General features: G+C 45.1%; 1 protein-coding gene across 2 annotated transcripts in view; it reads right to left on the minus strand.

Annotated features, from left to right (window-relative positions):
• LOC106612315 (catenin alpha-1) overlaps window positions 1-27,989 on the minus strand; it is a 244,829-nt gene that overhangs the window by 21,653 nt on the left and 195,187 nt on the right. For both annotated transcript variants that reach the window (XM_045724259.1, XM_045724260.1), the window contains one exon: window positions 22,108-22,213. In XM_045724259.1, the coding sequence (XP_045580215.1) occupies window positions 22,108-22,213 (106 nt within the window). The remainder of the gene's footprint in view (window positions 1-22,107; window positions 22,214-27,989) is intronic.

Here is a 27,989-nt window from a genome sequence, read left to right on the forward strand (position 1 = left end):
CTCACCAGTCTCAGATTGATAAAATGATGCTCCAGATTTGCGTGGGGACTAATTTAATAACAGTGACACGTTGGGGGCGTTAATGTGACAGATAGCAGACAGATATGTCCCAAATGAAAACCTCTTCCTTATAGGCCCTGGTCTAAAGTAGTACACTATACAGGGAATAGGGTGCCAATTGATGACGGTTGACGTCGAGCTGGTTCGCCCTTGGCCAGAAAGACCTGATTCACGGCCTAACAAAGACTATCTAGCGAGACCATGTTAATGACATCAACTGTCTTGTCTGTCTGTGTCTTGGGGGGGGGGGGTTAGCCATCGTTGCTGTCATGCACTCAGGCTGTGTAAAATAACAGCTCATCTGATGTTCAATGGAGCTCGGAGCGCTAATGCCCATGGTCAAATGTGGTGCACTATATAGGGAATAGCGTGCAATTTGGGACACAACCCAGGAGACTGAAGTGGGAGGTTCAGAAGAGCACAGTTTCTGTGTTGACAATATTTGCTGACTTAAACCTACAACAATGTTACAATGCCATTTACATTCCCACGTTGCAAAGTCAAACATTTCACTTTTGTGTAAAAAAAAGAAAAAAGAAAAGAAGTCTTGTTCCGTGTTCTATTATGACGGTTGCCTAAACAGGAAACAGCAGACACCACAATGCACCATGGGATGGCTGGTCTCAGCTTGAACAGGGTATTACTTACTCTCCTCCCTCCCTCCCTTCATCCATCCTACCTATCTACCTTCCTCCTCCTCCTCTCCATCCTCAACTATCTACCTTCCTCCTCCATCCTCAACTATCTACAGTCATGGCCAAAAGTTTTTCGAATGACACAAATATTAATTTTCACAAAGTCTGCTCCTCAGTTTGTATGATGGCAATTTGCATATACTCCAGAATGTTATTAAGAGTGATCAGATTAAATGCAATTAATTGCAAAGTCCCTCTTTGCCATGCAAATGAACTGAATCCCCAAAAACTACACTGCTCAAAAAAATAAAAGGGAACACTTGAACAACACAATGTAACTCCAAGTCAATCACACTTCTGTGAAATCAAACTGTCCACTTAGGAAGCAACACTGATTGACAATAAATTTCACATGCTGTTGTGCAAATGGAATAGACAACAGGTGGAAATTATAGGCAATTAGCAAGACACCCCCAATAAAGGAGTGGTTCTGCAGGTGGTGACCACAGACCACTTCTCAGTTCCTATGCTTCCTGGCTGATGTTTTGGTCACTTTTGAATGCTGGCGGTGCTTTCACTCTAGTGGTAGCATGAGACGGAGTCTACAACCCACACAAGTGGCTCAGGTAGTGCAGTTCATCCAGGATGGCACATCAATGCGAGCTGTGGCAAGAAGGTTTGCTGTGTCTGCCAGCGTAGTGTCCAGAGCATGGAGGCGCTACCAGGAGACAGGCCAGTACATCAGGAGACGTGGAGGAGGCCGTAGGAGGGCAACAACCGCAGGACCGCTACCTCCGCCTTTGCAAGGAGGAGCAGGAGGAGCACTGCCAGAGCCCTGCAAAATGACCTCCAGCAGGCCACAAATGTGCATGTGTCTGCTCAAACGGTCAGAAACAGACTCCATGAGAGTGGTATGAGGGCCCGACGTCCACAAGTGGGGGTTGTGCTTACAGCCCAACACCGTGCAGGACATTTGGCATTTGCCAGAGAACACCAAGATTGGCAAATTCGCCACTGGCGCCCTGTGCTCTTCACAGATGAAAGCAGGTTCACACTGAGCACATGTGACAGACGTGACAGAGTCTGGAGACGCCGTGGAGAACGTTCTGCTGCCTGCAACATCCTCCAGCATGACCGGTTTGGCGGTGGGTCAGTCATGGTGTGGGGTGGCATTTCTTTGGGGGGCCGCACAGCCCTCCATGTGCTCGCCAGAGGTAGCCTGACTGCCATTAGGTACCGAGATGAGATCCTCAGACCCCTTGTGAGACCATATGCTGGTGCGGTTGGCCCTGGGTTCCTCCTAATGCAAGACAATGCTAGACCTCATGTGGCTGGAGTGTGTCAGCAGTTCCTGCAAGAGGAAGGCATTGATGCTATGGACTGGCCCGCCCGTTCCCCAGACCTGAATCCAATTGAGCACATCTGGGACATCATGTCTCGCTTCATCCACCAACGCCACGTTGCACCACAGACTGTCCAGGAGTTGGCGGATGCTTTAGTCCAGGTCTGGGAGGAGATCCCTCAGGAGACCATCCGCCACCTCATCAGGAGCATGCCCAGGCGTTGTAGGGAGGTCATACAGGCACGTGGAGGCCACACACACACTACTGAGCCTGATTTTGACTTGTTTTAAGGACATTACATCAACGTTGGATCAGCCTGTAGTGTTGTTTTCCACTTCAATTTTGACTGTGACTCCAAATCCAGACCTCCATGGGTTGATAAATTGGAATTCCATTGATTATTTTTGTGTGATTTTGTTGTCAGCACATTCAACTATGTAAAGAAAAAAGTATTTAATAAGATTATTTCATTCATTCAGATCTAGGATGTGTTATTTTAGTGTTCCCTTTATTTTTTTGAGCAGTGTATTTCCACTGCATTTCATCCCTGCCACAAAAGGACCAGCTGACATCATGTCAGTGATTCTCTATTTAACAGGTGTGAGTGTTGACGAGGACAAGGCTGGAGATCACTCTGTCATGCTGGTTGAGTTCGAATAACAGGTGAAGCCTCAAAAGGAGGGTGGTGCTTGGAATCATTGTTCTTCCTCTGTCAATCATGGTTACCTGCAAGGAGACACGTGCCGTCATCATTGCTTTGCACAAAAAGGGCTTCACAGGCAAGGATATTGCTGCCAGTAAGATTGCACCTAAATCAACCATTTATCGGATCATCAAGATCTTCAAGGAGAGCGGTTCAATTGTTGTGAAGAAGGCTTCAGTGCACCCAAGAAAGTCCAGCAAGTGCCAGGACCGTCTCCTAAAGTTGATTCAGCTGTGGGATCGGGGCACCACCAGCAGGAATGGCAGCAGGCAGGTGAGTGCATCTGCACGCACAGTGAGGCAAAGACATTTGGAGGACGGCCTGGTGTCAAGATGGGCAGCAAAGAAGCCACTTCTCTCCAGGAAAAACATCAGGGACAGACTGATATTCTGCAAAAGGTACAAGGATTGGACTGCTGAGGACTGGGGAAAAGTCATTTTCTCTGATGAATCCCCTGTCCGATTGTTTGTGGCATCCGGAAAAAAAGCTTGCCTGGAGTTGCTTCTCAGCCAAGGCAGAGGGCTCACTCACAATTTTGCCTACGAACACAGCCATGAATAAAGAATGGTACCAACACATCCTCCGAGAGCAACTTCTCCCAACCATCCAGGAACAGTTTGGTGACGAACAATGCCTTTTCCAACATGGTGGAGCACCTTGCCATAAGGCAAAAGTGATAACTAAGTGGCTCTGGGAACAAAACATCAATATTTTAAGTCCATGGCCAGGAAACTCCCCAGACCTTAATTCCATTGAGAACTTGTGGTCAATCCTCAAGAGGCAGGTGGGACAAACAAAACCCCACAAATTCTGACAAACTCCAAGCATTGATTATGCAAGAATGGGCTGCCATCAGTCAGGATGTGGCCCAGAAGTTAATTGACAGCATGCCAGGGCGGATTGCAGAGGTCTTGAAAGAGAAGGGTCAACACTGCAAATATTGACTCTTTGCATCAACTTCATGTAATTGTCAATAAAAGCCTTTGACACTTATGAAATGCTTGTAATTATACTTCAGTATTCCATAGTAACATCTGACAAAAATATGTAAAGACACTGAAGCAGCAAACTTTGTGGAAATTAATATTTGTCTCATTCTCAAAACTTTTGGCCATGACTGTACATTCCTCCTCCTCCTCACCCATTTTCCATCCTCACCCATCTCTCCTCCTCTCCACCTTCCATCCTCCTCCCCATCTCTCCTCCTCCTCCTCTCCACCTTCCTCCTCCTCCCCTCCTCCTCCCCATCTCTCCTCCTACGCCCTCATTCCTCTCTCCTCCCTGTCCTTGCTCTCCTATCCCCTCTCCTTCCTCTCGCCTCCTCTTCCCCCTCCCTCTCTTCAGAAGCATTGCCAGCTCTTTCTGAGAGCCCTCTGCTAACTTAACTTCCCTCCTGCTTACCTGCTTCTAAACTGACAAATGGAAAAAATGTTGCTCTGAAATTAGCATAAGTGCATGTTTTGCAGGCAAAGAAATGACAGTGGATAAATAACCACTTGCTCAATCAGAAGAGAACAAAAAGGAGTGGGAGGACAGATACAATGTCTAGAGTTAAAATCCAAAATGGCACCCTATTCCCTATAAAGTGGATATTAGGAATAGTGAACTATATAAAGTACACTAGGTCTGTCAGTAAAGATCACTGAGATAAAGTACCGTAAATTCCGGACTATAAGCCGCAACTTTTTTTCCCAGGCTTTGAACCTCGCGGCTTAAACAATGACGCGGCTAATATATGGATTTTTCCCACTTTCAATTATTATTTTTTTTAAACACATTCTGTGACGTGCTCAGTTTTTTGGCGGCATGAAGCTTTCATTAGACCAATGAAATTGCCGAACGGGTTAAGGTCAAACAACTTTTTTGTTTACCGTTTAGATTAAATTGAGCGCTCTCAAACTTCCCATCATTCTGATTACGGTAGTCATTTTGTCACCCTCATCATGGCAAAGACACGGAGAAATGCATATGATGCAGCTTTCAAGTTGAAGGCGATTGATCTGGCTGTTGGAAAAGGAAATAGAGCTGCTGCACGGGAGCTTGGTCTTAATGAGTCGATGATAAGACGTTGGAAACAGCAGCGTGAGGAATTGACTCAGTGCAAAAAGACAACTAAAGCTTACTGCTAATTTTTTATTTTTTGTTACAAGCCGTGTTTCTTTAAGCCTATTTATTTTTGTTACAAGCCGTGTTTCGTTAAAGCCTATTTATTTTTGTTACAAGCCGTGTTTCGTTAAAGCCTGTGTAAAGTTCATTTGTTTCAATGTACCGGTAGGCACCTGCGGCTTATAGACATGTGAGGCTTATTTATGTTCAAAATAATATATATTTTTTAATTCAGTGGGTGCGGCTTATATTCAGGTGCGCTTAATAGTCCGGAAATTACGGTACACGTCGCTGAGATAAAGTATACTGGTTCTGTCGGTATACGTCGCTGAGATAAAGTATAGATCACTGAGATAAAGTACACGTCACTGAAATAAAGTACACATCACTGAAATAAAGTACACTGTGGTAATTTCTTTAAATTTAGTCTCCAGCAAAGTATTAGTATTAGCCTGCCTGGTCCATCCTCCAGACTAAATGAGGCATTAGCCTGCCTGGTCACTTCTCCAGGCTAAATGAGGTATTAGCCTGCCTGGTCCATTCTCCAGGCTAAATGAGGTATTAGCCTGCCTGGTCCATTCTCTAGACTAAATGAGGTATTATTTAATTTGTGTGAGTTCCTCCGTCTATACGTGAGTGTGTCGGGGTGTCCGTTTGCCGGTAATCCCCCCCCCCCCCCCCAAAAGTAAATCCGATAATTACAATTATTGACCGGGAGAAAAACAAATCCCATTGCAAAACACTTATTCATTGATGTAAATTAAATTTCATGTAAATGCATAAGACCGTCATGCTAATTGGTGTATAGGTGAATAAACTACATTCAGTGGGGTTAAATTGGGATGTGTGTATTACTGAACTTACTGCTAATAGTTATTCACCATACTGTTAATGCTACTGTAGATGATCCATACTGTAAATGTTACTGTAGATGGGCCCATGTTCCTATTGTTACTGTAAATGTTCCATACTGTTAATGCTACTGTAGATGATCCATACTGTAAATGCTATTGTAGATGGGCCCATGTTCCTACTGTTACTGTAAATGATCCATACCGTTAATGCTACTGTAAATGATCCATACTGTTAATGTAGATGGGCCCATGTTCCTACTTACTGGAAATTATCCATAATGTTAATGCTACTGTAAATGAGCCATACTGTTAATGTTACTATAAATGATCCATATTGTTAATGTTACTATAAATGATCCATACTGTTAATGTTACTATAAATGATCCATACTGTTAATGTTACTGTAGATGGGCCTATGTTTCTACTGTTACTGTAAATGATCCATACTGTTAATGCTACTGTAGATGGGCCCATGTTCCTACGGTTACTGTAAATGATCCATTGTGTAAATGTTACTGTAAATGATCCATACTGTTAATGTTACGGTAGACAGGCCAATGTTCCATACTGTTAAAACTTCTTAGGGATAGGCTTCCCGTCAACTGGGCAGTTGTAAATCATGTAGCGCCGTGTGTCACGATCGCAGATTTTAAAGAAACAACAAATGCCGGTACATAAGTGTCTCATGTCGGATGAAATCTTAAAATCTTGTTAATCTAACTGCACTGTTCAATTTACAGCAGCTGTTAGTGAAAAAATGCCATGCTATTGTTTAAGGAGAGCTCAAAACAACACTTTCACCACGACAGGTTTGATAAATTCACCTCTGAAGGTGAAATGTGTACTTACATTCTGAAATCTTGCTCTGATTTATCATCCCAAGGGCCCCAGAGATCACATGAAGTGTCATTTTGTTAGATAAAGTCATTTTTCATATCCTAAAAAAGTCCATATAGCATGCACAATCGATTTTGTATTTCCACTCGTTCAAACCCCGTATCTGTCACACAATTGTTCTGCTAACCTTGGGCGACAGCAAGCCTTTTCCAAAACGGTGTTTTGCAAATGTTTAACTTAAAATATGGATACTAATACTGGAAAAGCAAAATCAAAGTCCAAGTATACAGATTTGACAATATTCTGGCAGAAAAATGTAAATTGTGAAGGACACCTGGGTGACTTCACACTCAATGTCATGTAGTTTGCTCATACTTCCAAGTTTTCAGTCTGAAACTTTGCACATACACAGCTTCCCTCTTGTGGACACCATCGGAATTACAACCAGAGTGATGGCTATAACGGAGACCGTTCTCTTGCATTTCAAAGACGGTGGTAGAAAAAAAAATACAAAAGTTGTTTTTTTTCCTTTATATTTTCTTCTACCAGATCTATTGTGTTATATTCTCCTACATTCAATTCACATTTCCGCAAACTTCAAAGTGTTTCCTTTCAAATGGTACCAAGAAGATGCATATCCTTGCTTCAGGGCCTGAGCTACAGGCAGTTAGATTTGTGTATGTCATTTAAGGCGAAAATTGAATCAAAGGGGGCTATCCCTAAGAAGTTTTAATATTACTCTAGACGGGCCAATGTTCCTACTGTTAACCTCTATGGGCTAGGTGGGACGCTCAACAGCCAGTGTAATCACGTGGCGCGTTACTCAAATACCTCAAAAATGCAAAAACTTCAATTTTTCAAACATATGACTATTTTACACCATTTTAAAGACAAGACTCTCGTTAATCTAACCACACTGTCCGATTTCAAAAAGGCTTTACAATGAAAGCAAAACATTAGATTATGTCAGCAGAGTACCCAGCCAGAAATAATCAGACACCCATTTTTCAAGCTAGCATATAATGTCACATAAACCCAAACCACAGCTAAATGCAGCACTAACCTTTGATGATCTTCATCAGATGACAACCCTAGGACATTATGTTATACAATACATGCATGTTTTGTTCAATCAAGTTCTTATTTATATCAAAAACCAGCTTTTTACATTAGCATGTGACTAGCATGTGACTAGCATTCCCACCGAACACTGCCGGTGAATTTACTAAATTACTCACGATAAACGTTCACAAAAAACAATTATTTTAAGAATTATAGATACAGAACTCCTCTATGCACTCGATATGTCCGATTTTAAAATAGCTTTTCGGTGAAAGCACATTTTGCAATATTCTCAGTAGATAGCCCGGCATCACAGGGCTAGCTATTTAGACACCCAGCAAGTTTAGCACTCACCAAAGTCAGATTTACTATAAGAAAAATGTTATTACCTTTGCTGTCTTCGTCAGAATGCACTCCCGGGACTTCTACTTCAATAACAAATGTTGGTTTGGTCCCAAATAATCCATTGTTATATCCAAATAGCGGCGTTTTGTTAGTGCGTTCAAGACACTATCCGAAAGGGTAAATAAGGGTGACGAGTATGGCGCATTTCGTGACAAAAAAATTCTAAATATTCCATTACCGTACTTCGAAGCATGTCAACCGCTGTTTAAAATCAATTTTTATGCCATTTTTCTCGTAAAAAAGCGATAATATTCCGACCGGGAATCTGCGTTTAGGTAAACAGACGAAAGAAAATAAAGCATGGGGTCGACTCGGGCACGCGCCTAAGCCCATAGTACTCTGATCGGCCACTTGCCAAACGCGATAATGTGTTTCAGCCAGAGGCTGCCTCGATATCATTCCGCTTTTTCCCGGGCTCTGAGAGCCTATGGGAGCCGTAGGAAGTGTCACGTTATAGCAAAGATCCTCAGTCTTCAATAAAAAGAGCCAAGATGAACAACAACTTGTCAGACAGGCCACTTCCTGCATGGAATCTTCTCAGGTTTTGGCCTGCCATATGAGTTCTGTTATACTCAGACACCATTCAAACAGTTTTAGAAACTTTAGGGTGTTTTCTATCCAAAGCCAATAATTATATGCATATTCTAGTTACTGGGCAGGAGTAGTAACCAGATTAAATCGGGTACGTTTTTTATCCGGCCGTGTCAATACTGCCCCCTAGCCCTAACAGGTTAATGTTACTGTATACAGGCCCATGTTTCTGTTAATGTATACAGGCCCATGTTCCTACTGTTAATATTACTGTCAATTATCCACTGTTACTGTATATATTGTAAACAGCCATTCCCCTATAGTACTGTTAATATTCATGTAATTGTGACTAAATAATTCATACTGTTACTGTAGATATTGTAAACAGAGCCATTCCCCTATACAAGTGTCATGCTCATGTTAATGTAGATACTGTATACCAGGGGCACCCAACTATTTGACACTGACACAAATTTCCTAGGTGGCAAAGGTCTGCATGGACATCGTCCTTTATCTGTGCTGTGGTACAGCGTAGTAACAAACCATCGTCTACCAATGTAGGAAACGTTATTTAATGTACATTATATAAGACAAGAATTTGAATGAATTACATTCATTTTTACTGTAAACATGTGGATCATTGCATCAACATTGTTGAAGAACGTCTTTGTCTCTTTCTGTCTGCTTGTCCCGAGGTTCCGCAGAGGATATTAGCATTGATGTCATTAGGGAAGACGAGGCCTCTTGTATTTGCATATAACCACGCGATTGGATTAGACAGGGCAGTAAAAGAGGTGGACGTTGCTTCGAGACAGACAGACAGACAGACAGACAGACAGACAGACAGACAGACAGACAGACAGACAGACAGAGACAGAGAGACAGACAGACAGACAGACAGACAGACAGACAGAGAAACAGACAGAGAAACAGACAGAGAAACAGACAGACAGAGAAACAGACAGACAGAGAAACAGAGAAACAGACAGACAGACAGACAGACAGACAGACAGACAGACAGACAGACAGACAGACAGACAGAGAGACAGACAGAGAGACAGACAGACAGACAGACAGACAGACAGACAGACAGACAGACAGACAGACAGACAGAGACAGACAAACAGAGACAGACAGACAGACAGACAGACAGACAGACAGACAGACAGACAGACAGACAGACAGACAGACAGACAGACAGACAGACAGACAGACAGACAGACAGACAGACAGACAGACAGACAGACAGACAGAGAAACAGACAGAGAAACAGACAGAGAAACAGACAGACAGAGAAACAGACAGACAGAGAAACAGACAGACAGAGAAACAGACAGAGAAACAGACAGACAGACAGACAGACAGACAGACAGACAGACAGACAGACAGACAGACAGACAGACAGACAGAGAGACAGAGAGACAGACAGAGAGACAGACAGACAGAGAGACAGACAGACAGACAGAGAGACAGACAGACAGAGACAGACAGACAGACAGAGAGACAGAGAGACAGAGAGAGAGACAGAGAGAGACAGAGAGAGACAGAGAGAGAGAGATTGCTGAGTTAATATTCACGCCACTCCAGTTAATATTCACGTCACTACAGTTAATATTCACGTCACTACAGTTAATATTCACGTTACAACTGCGTAGACAGCTAGGTCCTCCTGACCGTGGTGGGTTATCTCCAGCCAGTCACTCGTCAAGATGGCAGTCTAAATATTGTGCCAACACGTAAATAAATAAAAAAAAACAACCCCACATGGTAATTACCTAGCTAATTAAAGATTCGCAATGAATTCAGATCTCAGGAGAGCCCTCTCCTTATTACTCCCCCTTCCCCATCTCTCACTCCCTCCCTCTTCCTAACCCACTCCCTATATCCCCCTCTTACTTCCTGCATTGCTCCCCACTGCCCTATATCCCTCTTATTTCCTGCATCGCTCCCCACTGCCCTATATCCCTCTTACTTCCTGCATCGCTCCCCACTGCCCTATATCCCTCTTACTTCCTGCATCGCTCCCCACTGCCCTATATCCCTCTCTCACTTCCTGCATCGCTCTCCACTGCCCTATATCCCTCTCTTACTTCCTGCATCGCTCCCCACTGCCCTATATCCCTCTCTTACTTCCTGCATCGCTCCCCACTGCCCTATATCCCTCTCTTACTTCCTGCATCACTCCCCACTGCCCTATATCCCTCTCTTACTTCCTGCATCATTCCCCACTGCTCTATATCCCTCTCTTACTTCCTGCATCTCCTGTATCCCTATAAGCAGTCCTGGTTAATACGCCTGGTTGGGTCAGGCTGCGTGTTAGCCTGGTTTAGCATGGTTTGGGTCAGGCTGAGTTTTAGAATGTTTTAGCCTGGGTCTGGTCAAAGAGAGCTTTGCTGGTTCAGTCCTGGCACTCCCTAGATCCCCTGCTCTAGTCGACAGTATAAATACATGAAAAGCCTTGGCTGTGGGCAGAGTGCTGAACAACAAAAAACCTATCCATTAATGGGATTCATACACACACGCCTTGGAGACACACAAGAGAATGGACTGACGAACGCCCACACACACCTGCACGGTGCCCATCTGCTGTCTTTAATGAATAACAGTGATATCCTTCAAAAGGAAATACTCGGTGATTGGCAGGCATCTCCTGCTAGAGCCCTGCATGGAAGACCTATGCAGCTAACACTACATATCAAACAGTAGTTGTATCTAATGCAAGAGGCAGCTGCCTTCCATCCAGCCTCATTACAGAGCCAGTGTGTGTAGGCTGTTCCTCAAAAAGGATAAAAAATACTTAGGTAAATAAATGAGAGAGCGAGAGAATGCTTGATGTGGGTAATTAATATTTAACATGACCCCGAGCATAACAAGGTCAGAGCAGGAGAAGTGAGGCCTATTGCTACATATAACAAGGACTCTGCTAACGTTAGATAGGAGGAGTAATGGAACAATCTAAACCTCAATCATGAACAGCTGTTCCATCTACATAACAACAGAAGGAAGGACAACAACAAAAATTACTTTGCTGGATAACAAACAATACACAAACCAATATTGTGACACTTGTATAAACTGATTGGCTGATCGCTACGAAGCTAGGCTACATATTTAACCATGTAGCGTGTATAAACTGACTGGCTGAACGCTAGGCTACATATTTAACCTTGTAGCGTGTATAAACTGACTGGCTCAACGCTAGGCTACATGTTTAACCTTAAAGCGTGTATAAACTGACTGGCTCAACGCTAGGCTACATGTTTTACATGTTTAAAGTGTGTATAAGCGCATGTAAGACAATACACTTTTGTTCAGAAAGGTGCCCATCTGACAACCGAATCAAAATTCAAACAAGGCTATTCTGTTCCTGGGTAACAGGCAGAGGAAACACCAGCCCCAGATGTTCTGTTCCTGCTGTGTTCCTGGGTAATAGGCAGAGGCCACATATCTAATCATGTTCAATATATACACTACACAACCAAAAATATGTGGACACCTGCTCGTCAAACATCTCATTCCAAAATCATATGGAATTGGTCCCCCCCTTTGCTGCAATAACCCCCACTCTTCTGGGAAGGCTTTCCACAAGATGTTGGAACACTGCTGCAGGGAGGCAGAGCATTAGTGAGGTCGTGCACTGATGTTGGGCGATTAGTCCTGGCTCACAGTCAGCATTCCAATTAATCTCAAAGGTGTTTGATGGGGTTGAGGTCAGGGCTCTGTGCATTCCAGTCAAGTTCTTCCACACCGATCTCAACAAACCATTTCTGTATGGGCCTCGCTTTGCGCACAGGGGCATTGTCATGCTGAAACAGGCAAGGGCCTTCCCCAAACTGTTGCCACAAGTTGGAAGCACAGACTTGTCTAGAATGTGAGTCATTGCATGCTGGAGCGTTAAGATTGCCCTTCAAGGGGCTTAGCCCAAACCATGAAAAACAGCCCCAGACCATCAATTCTCCTCCACCAAACATTACAGTTGACACTATGCATTGGGGCAGGTAGAGTTCTCCTGGCAACCATCAAAGTCAGATTTGTCTACCGGACTGCCAGATGGTGAAGCGTGATTCATCACTCCAGAGAACAAATTTCCACGGCTCCAGAGTCCAATGGTAGCGAGCTTTACACCACTCCAGCCGACGTTTGGCATTGCGCATGGTGATCTGAGGCTTGTGTGCGGCTGCTCGGCCATGGAAACCCATTTCTTGAAGCTCCCGACGAACAGTTCTTGTGCCGACATTGCTTCCAGAGGCAGTTTGGAACTCTGTAATGAGTATTGCAACCGAGGACAGCGGTCATGTTCTGTGAGCTTGTGTGGCCTACCAATTCTTGGCTGAGACATTGTTGCTCTTAGACGTTTCCAATGTACAATAACAGCACTTACAGTTGACCTGAGGCAGCTCAAGCAGGGTAGACATTTGACAAACTGACTTGTTGGAAAAGTGGGCATCCTTATGACGGTGCCATGTTGAAAGTCACTGAGCTTTTCAGTAAGGCCATTCTACTGCCAATGTTTGTCTATGGAGAATGCACGGCTGTGTGCTCGATTTTATACACCTGTAAGCAACGAGTGTGGTTGAAGTAGAATCCACTAATTTGAAGGGGTGTCCACATACTTTTGTAAATACAGTGCATCTACCTACACCCATCTACCCAGCTAGACGTCCTAGCCTACCGCTCAGGTAATAAACTCAATGCAATAGTAGCCTAAATTTAGTTAATGAACAATGTGCTAATATACATAAACTCCTAACCCGTGTAGCTCAGTTGGTAGGGCATGGCGCTTTGTAACGGCAGGGTTGTGGGTTCGATTCCCACAGGGGGGGACCAGTATGAAAATGTACGCACACACTACTGTAAGTCACTCTGGATAAGAGCATCTGATAAATTACAAACATTTAAACTTTGTCTCTGCACTAATATTTTGCATAATATGCACCTGCTCTCCACTGGCCTCTTCTTTTTTAGCTCTTGTGGAGTCCCAGGAAAAGCTAGTCTCAGAAGACCACATATTTCTTGTCCCTTGAGGGGTTAGGTCTTAGCACAGCGTCTGTGACCTTGAGGGGTTAGGTCTTAGCGCAGCGTCTGTGACCTTGAGGGGTTAGGTCTTAGTGCAGCGTCTGTGACCTTGAGGGGTTAGGGGTTAGGTCTTAGTGCAGCGTCTGTGACCTTGAGGGGTTAGGTCTTAGTGCAGCGTCTGTGAACTTGAGGGGTTAGGTCTTAGTGCAGCGTCTGTGACCTTGAGGGGTTAGGGGTTAGGTCTTAGTGCAGCGTCTGTGACCTTGAGGGGTTAGGTCTTAGTGCAGCGTCTGTGACCTTGAGGGGTTAGGTCTTAGTGCAGCGTCTGTGACCTTGAGGGGTTAGGGGTTAGGTCTTAGTGCAGCGTCTGTGAACTTGAGGGGTTAGGTCTGCTGTGGCTGTGAACTTGTGGAGTTAGGTCTGCTGTGGCTGTTAAGTCCAATCCGTGTGAGTCAGACTCAACCACAGTTGTCACATTTGTAAGCCAGACAGATGTTGTAGAAGTGGTGCTGTCCTGAAGTTATTTCCTCTTCGCTCTCTTCACTTCTCAGTGTTGAGCCAGGGTTGTGTCGCTTGTCAGGAGCCCGCCGCAAAGTGCCTGCTGCCAATGGAGACGGTGGGCAGAATCTTCCCAGGTGTCGATGTTGATGGCGAAGGACTTGAGGTCTAGCTTGCAAATATCTCTACAGCGTATAAGCTTTGGGCTACCAGTTGAACTCTTTCCAGAGGACAATTCTGCACAGAGAATGTCCTTCTGGATTCGTCCGTCATCCATCCGATGTACGAGGCAGAGGCAGCGAAGACATCGTTGCCTCAGTAGAGTGTACATACTGCGTAGTTGTGCTCACTCCAGGACTGCGGTATGTGTGATCCTGTCCTTCCGGGTGATTCCCAGTATTCACCTCAGGCAGCGCAGGTGGAAGTTGCTTAGCCTTCACACGTGGTGTGAGCGTGCTGGTGAAACAGGCACCTTTGTGTGGACTGTGAGTTTGTGCCATACTCGAGATCAGTGGTCACCAACAAGCCGACAGCGATCGACAGAGGTGTGGGACCAGTACACTATTATTCCAGTCACAAGCAAGTCTCAGGTCACAAGGCCCGAGTCTCAAGTCGCATCCCAAGTAGAACGGGTCAAGAGTCAAGTCTAAGTCGTACATTCTAAGAGAAAGTCAAGTTTTTTTTTTCAAGTCTCAAGTAAAAAATGTATTATCTATACACGCTGTTACTTTTTCCAACCACAAATCTTTGTCTATTTATTGAGGCTATGAGACAGCCCTTCTCATTACTTTGTCTACAACACATTTTGATGATATAGTTGTAAAATGAAGCCCTTGTATCAGTAATAAGAGCCTTCAATCAGCAGAAGACAAGTCAGGCTGACGGGTTCAGAAGACAAGTCAGGCTGACGGGTTCAGAAGACAAGTCAGGTTGACGGGTTCAGAAGACAAGTCAGGTTGACGGGTTCAGAAGACAAGTCAGGTTGACGGGTTCAGAAGACAAGTCAGGTTGACGGGTTCAGAAGACAAGTCAGGTTGACGGGTTCAGATGACAAGTCAGGTTGACGGGTTCAGATTGGACATTTATTTACAAGTCTTGGTGATCCAATGGCGAACGTGGCCGCCGCAGGATCATACAAAATATACAAGTAGATTTACCAAAAATACACAGGCCAAAATAAATAGCCTCTGTATCAGGCCCTGCCCCATCTGAACGGACACAGGTAGAGGGCAAGACTGCACAGCCTCCCCTTGAGAAACAAAATATAATCTGTACATAATCAAACAGCTACAAAAGCACTTGCCACTCACCCCCGACCATCCAATTGCCAATTACAACCAATAAACTGGTTCTACAATGTAAAAGGCCATTTACCCCATCCATGGTCACATTTGTCTTATGATTATTAATGATATATTTCATCACCATTCATCAACGGAACAATGTTATCTTACTCGATATACTGACACAAAGTCTATTTCTACACGCACGGAGGCCCGCAATCTCCTATTACGCACAACCACACAGAACTCTGACATAACCCAGGAAATATGAACAAAGAAAACCCATACATTGAATTAAATAACCAGAATTTCTACTTCATGAGTCTTGCGAACGTTTATGTGCCCACTCTGAGGGTAAATGCTAAATGATCGATTTTACAACTGCGAGGCGGAATGAATACACCCCAGTCTCACTGGAGAAAGGAGAGCAGGGACCGTGAGAGGTAGGACCCTCTGCTGCTCTGCTCTCTCCCTCTGCAGAGACTGACCATCAGTCCAGGCAAACAAAATAGAAAAGAATTTCAATATATGCTCAGTTTTGCCTGATTGATTTTAATCAAAGCTGGAGTTTTGAAATATAATATGGTCTGAGAACAATATTGTCAGGCCAGGCATATAGCCCCTATCCTGTGATAATGTATTAGACCAGGCATATAGCCCCTATGCTGTGATAATGTATCAGACCATGCATATAGCCCCTATGCTGTGATAATGTATCAGACCAGGCATATAGCCCCTATGCTGTGATAATGTATCAGGCCAGGCATATAGTCAATATGCTGTGATAATGTATCAGGCCAGGCATATAGCCAATGTGCTGTGATAATGTATCAGGCCAGGCATATAGCCAATGTGCTGTGATAATGTATCAGACCAGGCATATAGCCAATATGCTGTGATAATGTATCAGACCAGGCATATAGCCAATATGCTGTGATAATGTGTTAGACCTACTGCACAAACCTCATTCTGACACAACTGGTTTTATTAGGTTAATGTTGCATTGGCTTAGATTTTGTAAATCATGTAACATTTTTATTTATTTAGAGAATGTAACACCTGGGCTTATTTTTGTTTTTTGATTGTGACTGATTTTTACTCAGAAAAAGGATGGTGACTACTGAACTAGATCTAAGCTTACCAGAGGTTGATTTTCAGATACGGCTTCTGAGCTCGGCGTCAAGTGACAGGTTGCTGGTGATGGTGGACCCAAGGTTAAGTGAAGTTGCTGTCATCTTTCAGTGTGTAGTTGTTAATGGTAATGGAAGTGGGCTTGTTCAATGCCCTGTCCCATTGTTTTGGAGTTCTTCAAGCTGAATTCCTGGCATGTTAAGGTCCATGAGGGTTTGTAGGTGCTCTTGGCAATGGGGCGCTATTACTGCATTGTTAGCGTATAACATATCCCGGATGAGGAGTGGTTGCAACTTTGTTTTTAGCTTTTAAGTGAGCAAGATCAACTAGTTTCCCATCCATTCTTGTAGATGTCCCAAAGGCTTGCCGGAAGAGGAGGGAAAACAATATCCCCAACAAGTTTGGTGCCAGCACACAACCTTAATGCCGAAGGAGTCCGATGTGGACACGTCAAACTGGATGGTTCCTTGCATGTTGGTGTGGAAGGACGGGAAGAATACTGAGGAGGCACATCCTATCCTGTTGGACCATCTTGAAGAGGCCGCTCCTGCTGACTAGGTCCTCTGCTCTCTGTAATTGTCTCAGGAGACATGATCATGTCTGTGGTGGGTGTTTCTGCTCTGAACCCTGCCTGTGACTCTGGGTAAAGTTTCCCTCTGAGGATCTGGTGTATATTCAGTGCAAAGTTGACCAGTGATGCTGAGTAGGACGATGCCACGGTAGTCACAATCATTCCCGTCTCTCTTGTTTTTTTTTGTACAGGGTGACAATACTGGCATTCCTAATGTCCTGAGGGACAGCACCATCCCGCCAGCACAAACAGAGGAGCTTGTGGAGTCCCCACACTTGAGGGTTTCAGCAGTGATCCCATCACTGCCCCTTGTGCTTCTTCACTGGCTAGGCTGTTTTTGATGCCGTCGTACTTGCCTCTGACGTTGCCTGTGTCAGCAGATGACAGATGTCATTGCAGAGCAGCAGCCAATAACACAGCGTCTTGAGGCTTGCTGGAGTCTCTTCCTCGCCGCTCTAGGGTCTTTTCATTTTGGGGGTAAACTTGAAGTTGGTGAGGGTAATGCCCTTTTCTTCCAGGATGTGTTTCAGTTCCAGTGGCTTCAAACCAGTCTGTCCTTTCTCAGCGTTTTGCCAAAAGCTGTGAAGGCCGTGCTGTGGTTGGTGTCTCAGGGTGTCCCATTTCTGCTGGGCAGAGTAGGAGAGGGAATGCTGCAGCAGTTGTTGGGTCAGCTGTTTTCGCTGCTGTCGATGCGTGGGGCTCATTTTTGGGTATGGCTTGGTGTATCTCCTGTCTGTAGAATCTACACCACACGAGGGAGTGGTCTGTGTCGCAGTATGTGCTGTGAAAACTGCAGGTTTTTGGAGGATGCCTCAGATCGGCTCATCGTGTAAGGATCAGATCCAGCTGTTGCCATTGACTTGACCGTGGGTGTCTTCCGGAGACTTGTCTGGAAGCTTGAGTTGGTGATGCATACATTGTGGACGGTGCAGATCTCAATGAGATGCTGACCATTGTCATTTATCTTACCAATGCCACGGTGTCCCAAGCAGGAGGGCCAGGAGTCTTGGTCTGCGACGACTCTTGCACTGAAGTCACCTACCAGGTAGGTGTGTTCTTGTTTGGGGGGGGGGGGGGGGGATGTTCTCTACGGTCGACCTTGAGTTCATCAAATAACTTGTATTTTGTTTCTTGAGGGAGTGTTGGGGCGTACACACCTACACCATATATATTCTCTGGTTTCCTCAGGGTGGCTTTCCTCTGACAGAAAAATGTAAAGTCCTTTTCTCTCAAGGAGCCTGATGAGTGAAGTTGGATTTATTGTTGGGGTGGCAGGTAGCCTAGTGGTTAGAGCGTTGGGCCAGTAACCGAAAGGTTGCTGGATCAAATCCCCGAGCTGACAAGGTACAAATCAGTCATTCTGCCCCTGAACAAGGCAGTAAACCCACTGTTCCCCAGTAGGCCGTCATTGTCAATAAGAATTTGTTCTTAACTGACTTGCCAAGTTAAATAAAATAAAAATTAAGAAAAATACTGTAAGGAGAAAATGTCAATTTCCCTAAGCTTCATGCACCAAATGAAGCAGGTAAACTGTGGTAGAACAACAATTGACTCGGGGCTGTCCAGCTTAAGGGGCAGGTAGCTGTCCAGTGAAATCTGGGCATCTCTCCCACTGTAGGAGGCATTGGCGCCCATCTCCACACCAATTGATAAAGGGCTTAGAAATCGGTAACTGCTGACCTCCCGTGTCGCATTTTCACAAGCCTGGGCATGGTGTCCGTGTTGCCTGATCCAAAGCAATTGTTTATTCAGACCCATAACAATTCAATCTTGTTGAAGAAGAAGTGAAAGCAGTCTGTATCTTACTCTATTATTATTTATGCATGTCATTAGAATGATGAAGCTAAGAACTAAATGTATTTCAACTAACTGTTGAAAGCGAGGAAGAAATGAAGCAACACTGGGTTACTAGAGAGAGAAAAGCAGTAATACCCACATCACACAACATTAGGTGATATATCAAAAGGTAACGTGCCACACTACTAATTATAAAAATGTAAAATAGGCCGTATTATATTACAACATTTACATTTTGCCAGCCTAGAATTTTAACTTAGGCCGCATGTTCTCTCCCAGCAAGCGTCACACATTCTCTCCCAGCAAGCGTCACACATTCTCTCCCAGCAAGCGTCACACATTCTCTCCCAGCAAGCGTCACACATTCTCTCCCAGCAAGCGTCACACATTCTCTCCCAGCAAGCGTCACACATTCTCTCCCAGCAAGCGTCACACATTCTCTCCCAGCGTCATGGTTTGAACGAGGTGCACTATTATCCCAGTCCTTATAATACAGTCCACACAAAAAAAGATTACTGTAGCTTGTTCAATGTATTTACCCAGGGGAGCAGACTTCTACGGCCTTTTATGGTTTCCCTGACATGTGTAATAGGCTGTAGGCTACAGCCTATCATATTGGATAATGGGACAATCATTTGGGCTTTTTTTTTTTAAGGCTTGAACTCAAAATGTATTTGCAGGGCTCATCTGGTTTAGGTTTCCATGGAAATCAAAGCTCTAATCAAATCTAGACATGCTTTAAAATGTCACGTCCCGTTTTTGGCGGGAAAAAGTGATTTATTCTCAGGATGGAACATTTGGAAGATACTGGAAAAATGTTAAACCCTCATGGAGATAGAGGGCTGTGTGCTTTCATACACTGTCTGGGATGGATTGATAGAGATGGAGAAGAGGGGGATACAGGAGACATGGGGTGGTGGAGAGGGGAGACATGGGGTGGAGAAGCAAGACGGGAAGATAGAAAGAGATGGCGAGAGAAATGCCAAGGAGAGAGAGCGAGAGAGCGAGAGAAACGTGCCAAGGAGAGAGAGATGGCGAGAGAAACGCCAAGGAGAGAGAGCGAGAGAGCGAGAGAAACGTCAAGGAGAGAGAGATGGCGAGAGAAACGCCAAGGAGAGAGAGCGAGAGAGCGAGAGAAACGTCAAGGAGAGAGAGATGGCGAGAGAAACGCCAAGGAGAGAGAGATAGCGAGAGAGCGAGAGAAACACCAAGGAGAGAGAGATAGCGAGAGAGCGAGAGAAACGCCAAGGAGAGAGAGATAGCGAGCGAGCGAGAGAAACACCAACGAGAGAGAGCGAGAGAAACACCAACGAGAGAGAGAGCGAGAGAAACACCAACGAGAGAGAGAGCGAGAGAAACACCAACGAGAGAGAGAGAGAGAGAGCGAGAGAAACACCAACGAGAGAGAGAGAGCGAGAGAAACACCAACGAGAGAGAGAGAGAGAGCGCGAGAGAAACACCAACGAGAGAGAGAGAGAGAGCGCGAGAGAAACACCAACGAGAGAGAGAGAGAGCGCGAGAAACACCAACGAGAGAGAGAGAGAGCGAGAGAAACACCAACGAGAGAGAGAGAGAGCGCGAGAAACACCAACGAGAGAGAGAGAGAGAGAGAGCGCGAGAGAAACACCAACGAGAGAGAGAGAGAGAGGCGAGAGAAACACCAACGAGAGAGAGAGAGAGGCGCGAGAGAAACACCAACGAGAGAGAGAGAGAGAGCGAGAAACACCAACGAGAGAGAGAGAGAGAGCGAGAGAAACACCAACGAGAGAGAGAGAGAGCGCGAGAAACACCAACGAGAGAGAGAGAGAGAGCGAGCGAGAAACACCAACGAGAGAGAGAGAGAGAGCGCGAGAGAAACACCAACGAGAGAGAGAGAGAGAGAGAGCGCGAGAGAAACACCAACGAGAGAGAGAGAGAGAGCGCGAGAAACACCAACGAGAGAGAGAGAGAGAGCGAGCGCGAGAGAAACACCAACGAGAGAGAGAGAGAGAGCGAGAGAAACACCAACGAGAGAGAGAGAGAGCGAGAGAAACACCAACGAGAGAGAGAGAGAGAGCGAGCGAGCACGAGAAACACCAACGAGAGAGAGAGAGAGAGAGCGGGAGAAACACCAACGAGAGAGAGAGAGAGAGCGAGCGAGCGCGAGAAACACCAACGAGAGAGAGAGAGAGAGAGCGAGAGAAACACCAACGAGTGAGAGAGAGAGAGCGCGAGAAACACCAACGAGAGAGAGAGAGAGAGAACGAGCGAGAAACACCAACGAGAGAGAGAGAGAGAGCGAGCGAGAGAAACACCAACGAGTGAGAGAGAGAGAGCGAGCAGAAACACCAACGAGAGAGAGAGAGAGCGAGCGCGAGAAACACCAACGAGAGAGAGAGAGAGAGCGCGAGAAACACCAACGAGAGAGAGAGAGCGAGAGAAACACCAACGAGAGAGAGAGAGAGAGCGAACGAGCGAAACACCAACGAGAGAGAGAGAGAGCGAGCGAAACACCAACGAGTGAGAGAGAGCGAGCGAGAGAAACACCAACGAGAGAGAGAGCGAGCGAGAGAAACACCAACGAGAGAGAGAGCGAGCGAGAGAAACACCAGAGAGAGCGAGCGAGAGAAACACCAGAGAGAGAGAGCGAGAGAAACACCAGAGAGAGAGAGCGAGAGAAACACCAAGGAGAGAGAGAGAGCGAGAGAGAGAGCGAGAGAAACACCAAGGAGAGAGAGATAGCGAGAGACAGCGAGAGAAACACCAGGGAGAGAGAGAGAGCGAGAGAAACACCAGGGAGAGAGAGAGAGCGAGAGAAACACCAGGGAGAGAGAGAGAGCGAGAGAAACACCTGGGAGAGAGAGAGAGCGAGAGAAACACCAGGGAGAGAGAGAGAGCGAGAGAAACACCTGGGAGAGAGAGAGAGCGAAACACCAGGGAGAGAGAGAGAGCGAGAGAAACACCAGGGAGAGAGAGAGAGCGAGAGAAACACCTGGGAGAGAGAGAGAGCGAGAAACACCTGGGAGAGAGAGAGAGCGAGAGAAACACCAGGGAGAGAGAGAGAGCGAGAGAAACACCTGGGAGAGAGAGAGAGCGAGAAACACCTGGGAGAGAGAGAGAGCGAGAGAAACACCTGGGAGAGAGAGAGAGCGAGAGAAACACCTGGGAGAGAGAGAGAGCGAAACACCTGGGAGAGAGAGAGAGCGAGAGAAACACCTGGGAGAGAGAGAGAGCGAGAGAAACACCAGGGCAACAGAGTGTTAGATGGTGAGACATGGATCGGTGTGTAATCTACCTGGTCTGCGATGGTGCGGCCCAGTTTATCCATCCTGGATCCAGCCTCAGCAATCTTCTTAGCAGCACTGATGACATCAGAGGTATTCTTCAACGGACCTTTACCCCTGGAAACACAGGACACACACACACATCAGTCTGCTGTTCATACACACCAGAGGCGCTCGTGCCGTTTAAGATGAGGGAGGGTGATTCGATTTTTTATGAGCATGGCCTTATTTCTGTTACAGCATATTGGATGACTGTCATTCATATTCCATTCACCAAGTTCAATGTAACAGTGATGGGTTTAGGATACTACATGATACTAGAATGTTCCCTGTACCCCATCATGAGGTTGATACAACCTAGCCTATGAATGAAAGATTACAACGTAGGTGCACACAGGTCGAGAGAAATGTTTGTATTTTTTATTTCACCTTTATTTAACCAGGTAGGCCAGTTGAGAACAAGTTCTCATTTACAAATGCAACCTGGCCAAGATAAAGCAAAGCTGTGTGACACAAACAACAGAGTTACACATGGAATAAACAAAACGCACAGTCAATAACACAATAGAAAAAAGAGTCTATATACAGTGTGTGCAAATGGCATGAGGAGGTAAGGCAATAAATAGGCCATAGTAGTGAAATAATTACAATTTAACAGATTAACACTGGAGTGATAGATGAGCAGATGATGGTGTGTAAGTAGTGATACTGGTGTGCAAAAGAGCAAAAAAGTAGATGAAACAACATGGGGACGAGGTAGGTAGATTGGATGGGCTATTTACAGATGGGCTGCGTACAGCTGCAGCGATTGGTTAGCTGCACAGATAGCTAATGCTTAAAGTAATCAAGGTGACAGTGACACATTCGATCCCGCCTTTACACACTGTTTGCCTGTATCTAGCTAATCTAGAGTGTAATCATTAGCGTAATAGTTTCAAATCAGAGTTTCTATTGGACAAATTCAGGTAGGTTTATCCCCATTTTGTTCTATTTGCTTCCGTTTAATAAACATTTTTCAACAGAATCAGTAGAATGAATATACCCCATGATCACACACAAACACAGCTCACTTTCATAGCAGTCACATACAAACAGCATGATCACTTTTCTCGTTGTATATATAATTCCTTCCCGCTTCTACGCGCTCTCTTCTTCTTCTCACCTTTTGTCTTCGCATGTGGACTTCTAGCACATCAGCTGTCTGAGCAGGCGAAGAAAAAAAAAACTTTCCAAGCCAAACCTTCATATCATGACTGCTAACTTTTACAACAAAGCCTACATCGTTGTCACCTCATAGTGAACTTAGCTACTAGAACTAATGCATGAATAAACCCCGCTACAATAATGTAGTACAGTCAGCAAGCTGTTTATCAGTTACATCGGCGGGCCCGGTGGCAATAAATGAATAAAACCACAAGTTTACCATGAAGAGTTCCAATGTTGGATAGCCATAACCAGCTGGCATCCCTCTCTGTTGAAGCTGGGTGTTTGAGTTGGCTAAACTAGTGAAAGTTAAAAAAAAAATACAACTAAATATAACTAGCACTCTTGTTTCTCCATGTTTGAAGAAATACATTTGTTCGAAACTGTTCAACTATTGTCTCTGAGTCTACTATTCACCATATTTTATACACTGCAGTGTTAGCTAGCTGTAGCTTATTCTTTCAGTACTAGATTCTTTTTCTGATACATTGATTGGGTGGACAACGTGTCAGTTCATGCTGCAAGAGCTCTGATAGGTTGGAGGACAATCCTCCGGAAGTTGTCATAATTACTGTGTAAGTCTATTGAAGGGGGTGAGAACCATGAGCCTCCTGGGTTTTGTATTGAAATCATTGTACCCAGAGGAGGATGGAAGCTAGCTGTCCTCCAGGTACACCATGGTGCTACCCTACAGTGTGCTGCTGAGTCTACTATAGACCTTTGCAAAACAGTGTTTTTATTAATTATTTGGTGACGTTAATACATTTAGTATAGTTTTATCTAAAAAGGATAACTTTAATGTTTCACTATTTTTATGAAATTCAACTGAAGATGGTCCCCTTCCTCCTCTGAGGAGCCTCCACTGACATACGCACCTCTTCAGCAGACCTTTGCTCCTGGGAACAAATGATCCACAAACACACAGCTCTGATAGAGTCCATCTAGCCTCATCCAATATTCAACAGCCTCTCATCATGTAGTCTCTGAAGGATAGATGTTTCCTCTCCCTCTCTGACAGATGGTATGTATATGGAGGGGGGGAGGATTGTGTTATGGTACACACACAGTCCCCCCTCAGTGACAGTGATTTGATCATGTGTTTTATACCTTCACCCTAAGAAGCCACCACAGCACATGGGCAGCTAACTGCACTAGACACTCATCCGCCGCCTACACAGACCAATAGAAAATAACCTAATCTCTGTACAAATCCCCATATATCGTGCACTATATAGGAAATAACCCATAGGGCTCTGGTCTAAAGTAGTGCACTATATAGGAAATAGGACCATAGGGCTCTGGTCAAAAGTAGTGCACTATATAGGAAATAGGACCCAAAGGGGCTCTGGTCTAAAGTAGTGCACTATATAGGAAATAGGACCCAAAGGGCTCTGGTCAAAAGTTGTGCACTATATAGGAAATAGGACCCAAAAGGGCTCTGGTCAAAAGTAGTACACTATATAGGAAATAGGACCCAAAAGGGCTCTGGTCAAAAGTTGTACACTATATAGGAAATAGGACCCAAAGGGGCTCTGGTCTAAAGTAGTACACTATATAGGAAATAGGACCCAAAGGGGCTCTGGTCTAAAGTAGTACACTACTAATTAGGATTTAAATTGATCCCACACTTTTATCCTGTTCAGGCTTAACTTTTACATTTAATTGAACATGTAACCCACGCAATCCCCTACAGTAATTATTTATCATGAAAGGGCAATCAACTAGTAATGCTGCATACTCCAAGAAAAGGTACAAATCTCACCTTTCTAGTAAAAATGGTTATAAACTGCTGAGGTGTAGTCACTTTTGAGGACACAAGCTCAAAGTAGAATTATGATAAACATTTAATATGATGCATTTCTTATACGTCTAAACGATGAATAAAGGCCTGAAATAATTCACTATAAGACTTCTCCTTCCTTAGAACTGTAAAATACATATTTGCATATTTAGTGTTAGAGAACATGTGCATATATTCTCTCCAAACGTCTCAGAGCTCTAAGCTTGGCCTCCTAAACTCGTTAGGAACACAACTTTCAGCTCATATTAATATCGTCCGTCTATGACAAACAGAATGTTTTTTGTTGTTGTTGTTGTTTAAAATCTATTCATTATTTTAGATTGCCTATAAATAGATATCTGAATGTGCTACAGTGACGAAACCAATCTCTCCTGCTGCGCTATGATCTAAGGATTACAGGCACATGTGTTGTTTGTGGCTGTGATGTAGCATTCAGAAGAGCGAATTAAATGGTAGGAGGGATATCCCAGCTTCAAGTGGAGTCAGATTTCACATCCTGGTTCACAAAGGCAGAAGAGACATACTCCTGTGTCCGTGAGAGTCAGGGCTACCATTCATATCAATTCCATTTACAATGAAAAATGTCAGTCAGAACCAGTACTAGAACCACACAGGTCCCCTAAATAGGGGACTTTACATGGAAGAGGTTTTAAAGCTGGATTTAAATTCATCCCCCACCTTTGGCCTGTTCAGACTGTTAGCCTGTTTATCTTTAGCCGCAGACCTAACCTGGCTTTATTAAAAGCCTGAGTGAGACATGAGGGAGGGACTTATGGCTCCATGATGCCTATATGACATGTGTCCAGGCTGAGCCAATCCAGATGGTCAGAGAACAACAACACCCATTTCTCCCTTCTGCTGTCTGGTACACTTCTGGAAAGAGGGTAGGACGGAGAGAAGGGTGGATAGAGATGGAGGGACAGACATGGTGGATAGAGAGATGGAGGGACAGACCGGGTGGGATAGGGGGCAGTGCCAGTCCTGTTCAGCTAATAGCCCTGGCCTAGACATAACCCACTACCAACCCCCCAACACACACAGGCTGCCGCAACATACACCACCCCCCCCAACAAAACACACAGGTCAACCCAGCCAACCCCCCAGCCTGCTCCACAGTCCTCTCTCTGCCAGGGACTCCAGTCACAACCTGGATTCAAAGCTGCTCTCTCGCTCTCTCCAGGCTACAAACCTTCCCGTCCAACTCTCCCACAACAGATGTAATGTTGTCCCGTCTCTTCCTCTTCCTCTTTGCGGTCCTTAAGCTCTTGCTGTCTCTCTACCACTCCCTTCCATGCGTTTGTCTGTCTACCTTCCCCTGCTATATGTCTAACCCTCCCTCTCCTCCTACCTGTGTGATGTGAAGGGAGGAATGGAGAGGGGGGGATAAAGGGAGTGAAGCAAGGTCCTGGTGGAGAGATGGAGCCAAGCATCACTCTACAGACTGGGCTGAGGACACACTCTTCCCCCCCTCTGACTAGGGACAGACAGGGGACAGGAGGGCCCTGAGAGACTAGAGGGGCTGGAGGAATCGGGATGATAATGTCAACCACAACTCAACACTGCTAGTGCTGAGCAAGTCTCGTTTCACTGCAGACGTGCTTACCAATGTGGATGGGATCTACAGTCAAATTCAAGGCTGGGCTACGCTCCAACTAGTCTCATTTCACAACAGAGATACTAAACATGGTGGTGGGGTCACAATACGCTAGGAGAGGTTATCAGACATCCTCATCCTAACAGAATCTAAATGTTGTTTTCATTGGCTAATATAAAACGTGAATAAATAAGAGGAAGTTTGAGCCAGCTGCACCACCATATTCACCCTGGTACACTGGGCTAGTCCTCACCTCTACCACCATATTCACCCACTGGGCTAGTCCTCACCTCTACCACCATATTCACCCACTGGGCTAGTCCTCACCTCTACCACCATATTCCCCCACTGGGCTAGTCCTCACCTCTACCACCATATTCACCCACTGGGCTAGTCCTCACCTCTACCACCATATTCACCCACTGGGCTAGTCCTCACCTCTACCACCATATTCACCCACTGGGCTAGTCCTCACCTCTACCACCATATTCAGACACTGGGCTAGTCCTCACCTCTACCACCATATTCACACACATTGGGCTAGTCAGTCAAACACCAGGCGGTGTAGAGAGCAGAGTTGGTGGCACCACCAGGCAGTAACAGTCAGTAACCAGGCGGTGTAGAGAGCAGAGTGGGTGGCACCCCCAGGCACTAAGTCAGTCAGTCAAACACCAGGCGGTGTAGAGAGAGATAGTATGACAGACAGGCAGGCAGGCGGAAAAGCCCAAGTCAATTTCCTCCTCACTGATCTAACCTTGCTGGTGCTGCCTGCCCGGGCACAAGGTTAAGGATCAATCACTTGGGCGTGGACTGAATTAGTTCTTTGCTGACCTTCCTTCTTTCTGCCTCCCTCTCTTGCCCTCTGCTGCAGGTGACATGGTGTTGGAGCCATAACACAGAGACAGTCACACAACCACTTTCCTAGACAGAAATATTTACATATTTATAAGTGTAGATTAATTCTGACTGGAATTCCTCAGCTTATTCTAAACATTCTCCGTTTAGATATCTACACAACATTATTGGTGAGTTTTGTTGAAATGAAATCCCTTGGGCCTTTCCACTGTAAAGACTAGAAGACAGCGCCAAGCCCCTGATGGTTAAAATGTAATACCATCTTCAAGACCTTATTCCACTTCTTAAAATCTACATCAGTACAGATATGTTGTGTTTTAATCATTAGACATGCATGTTGTTTTTACGGCAGGGCTAGCATAGCAGGGCTAGCGTAGCAGGGCAGGAGACGTGAGAGTGGCGCTTCATTTGCATGTATTAGCATGACATTAGCATGCAGA

Source organism: Salmo salar, chromosome ssa09 (assembly GCF_905237065.1).
Source record: "Salmo salar chromosome ssa09, Ssal_v3.1, whole genome shotgun sequence".
NCBI lineage: Eukaryota > Metazoa > Chordata > Actinopteri > Salmoniformes > Salmonidae > Salmo > Salmo salar.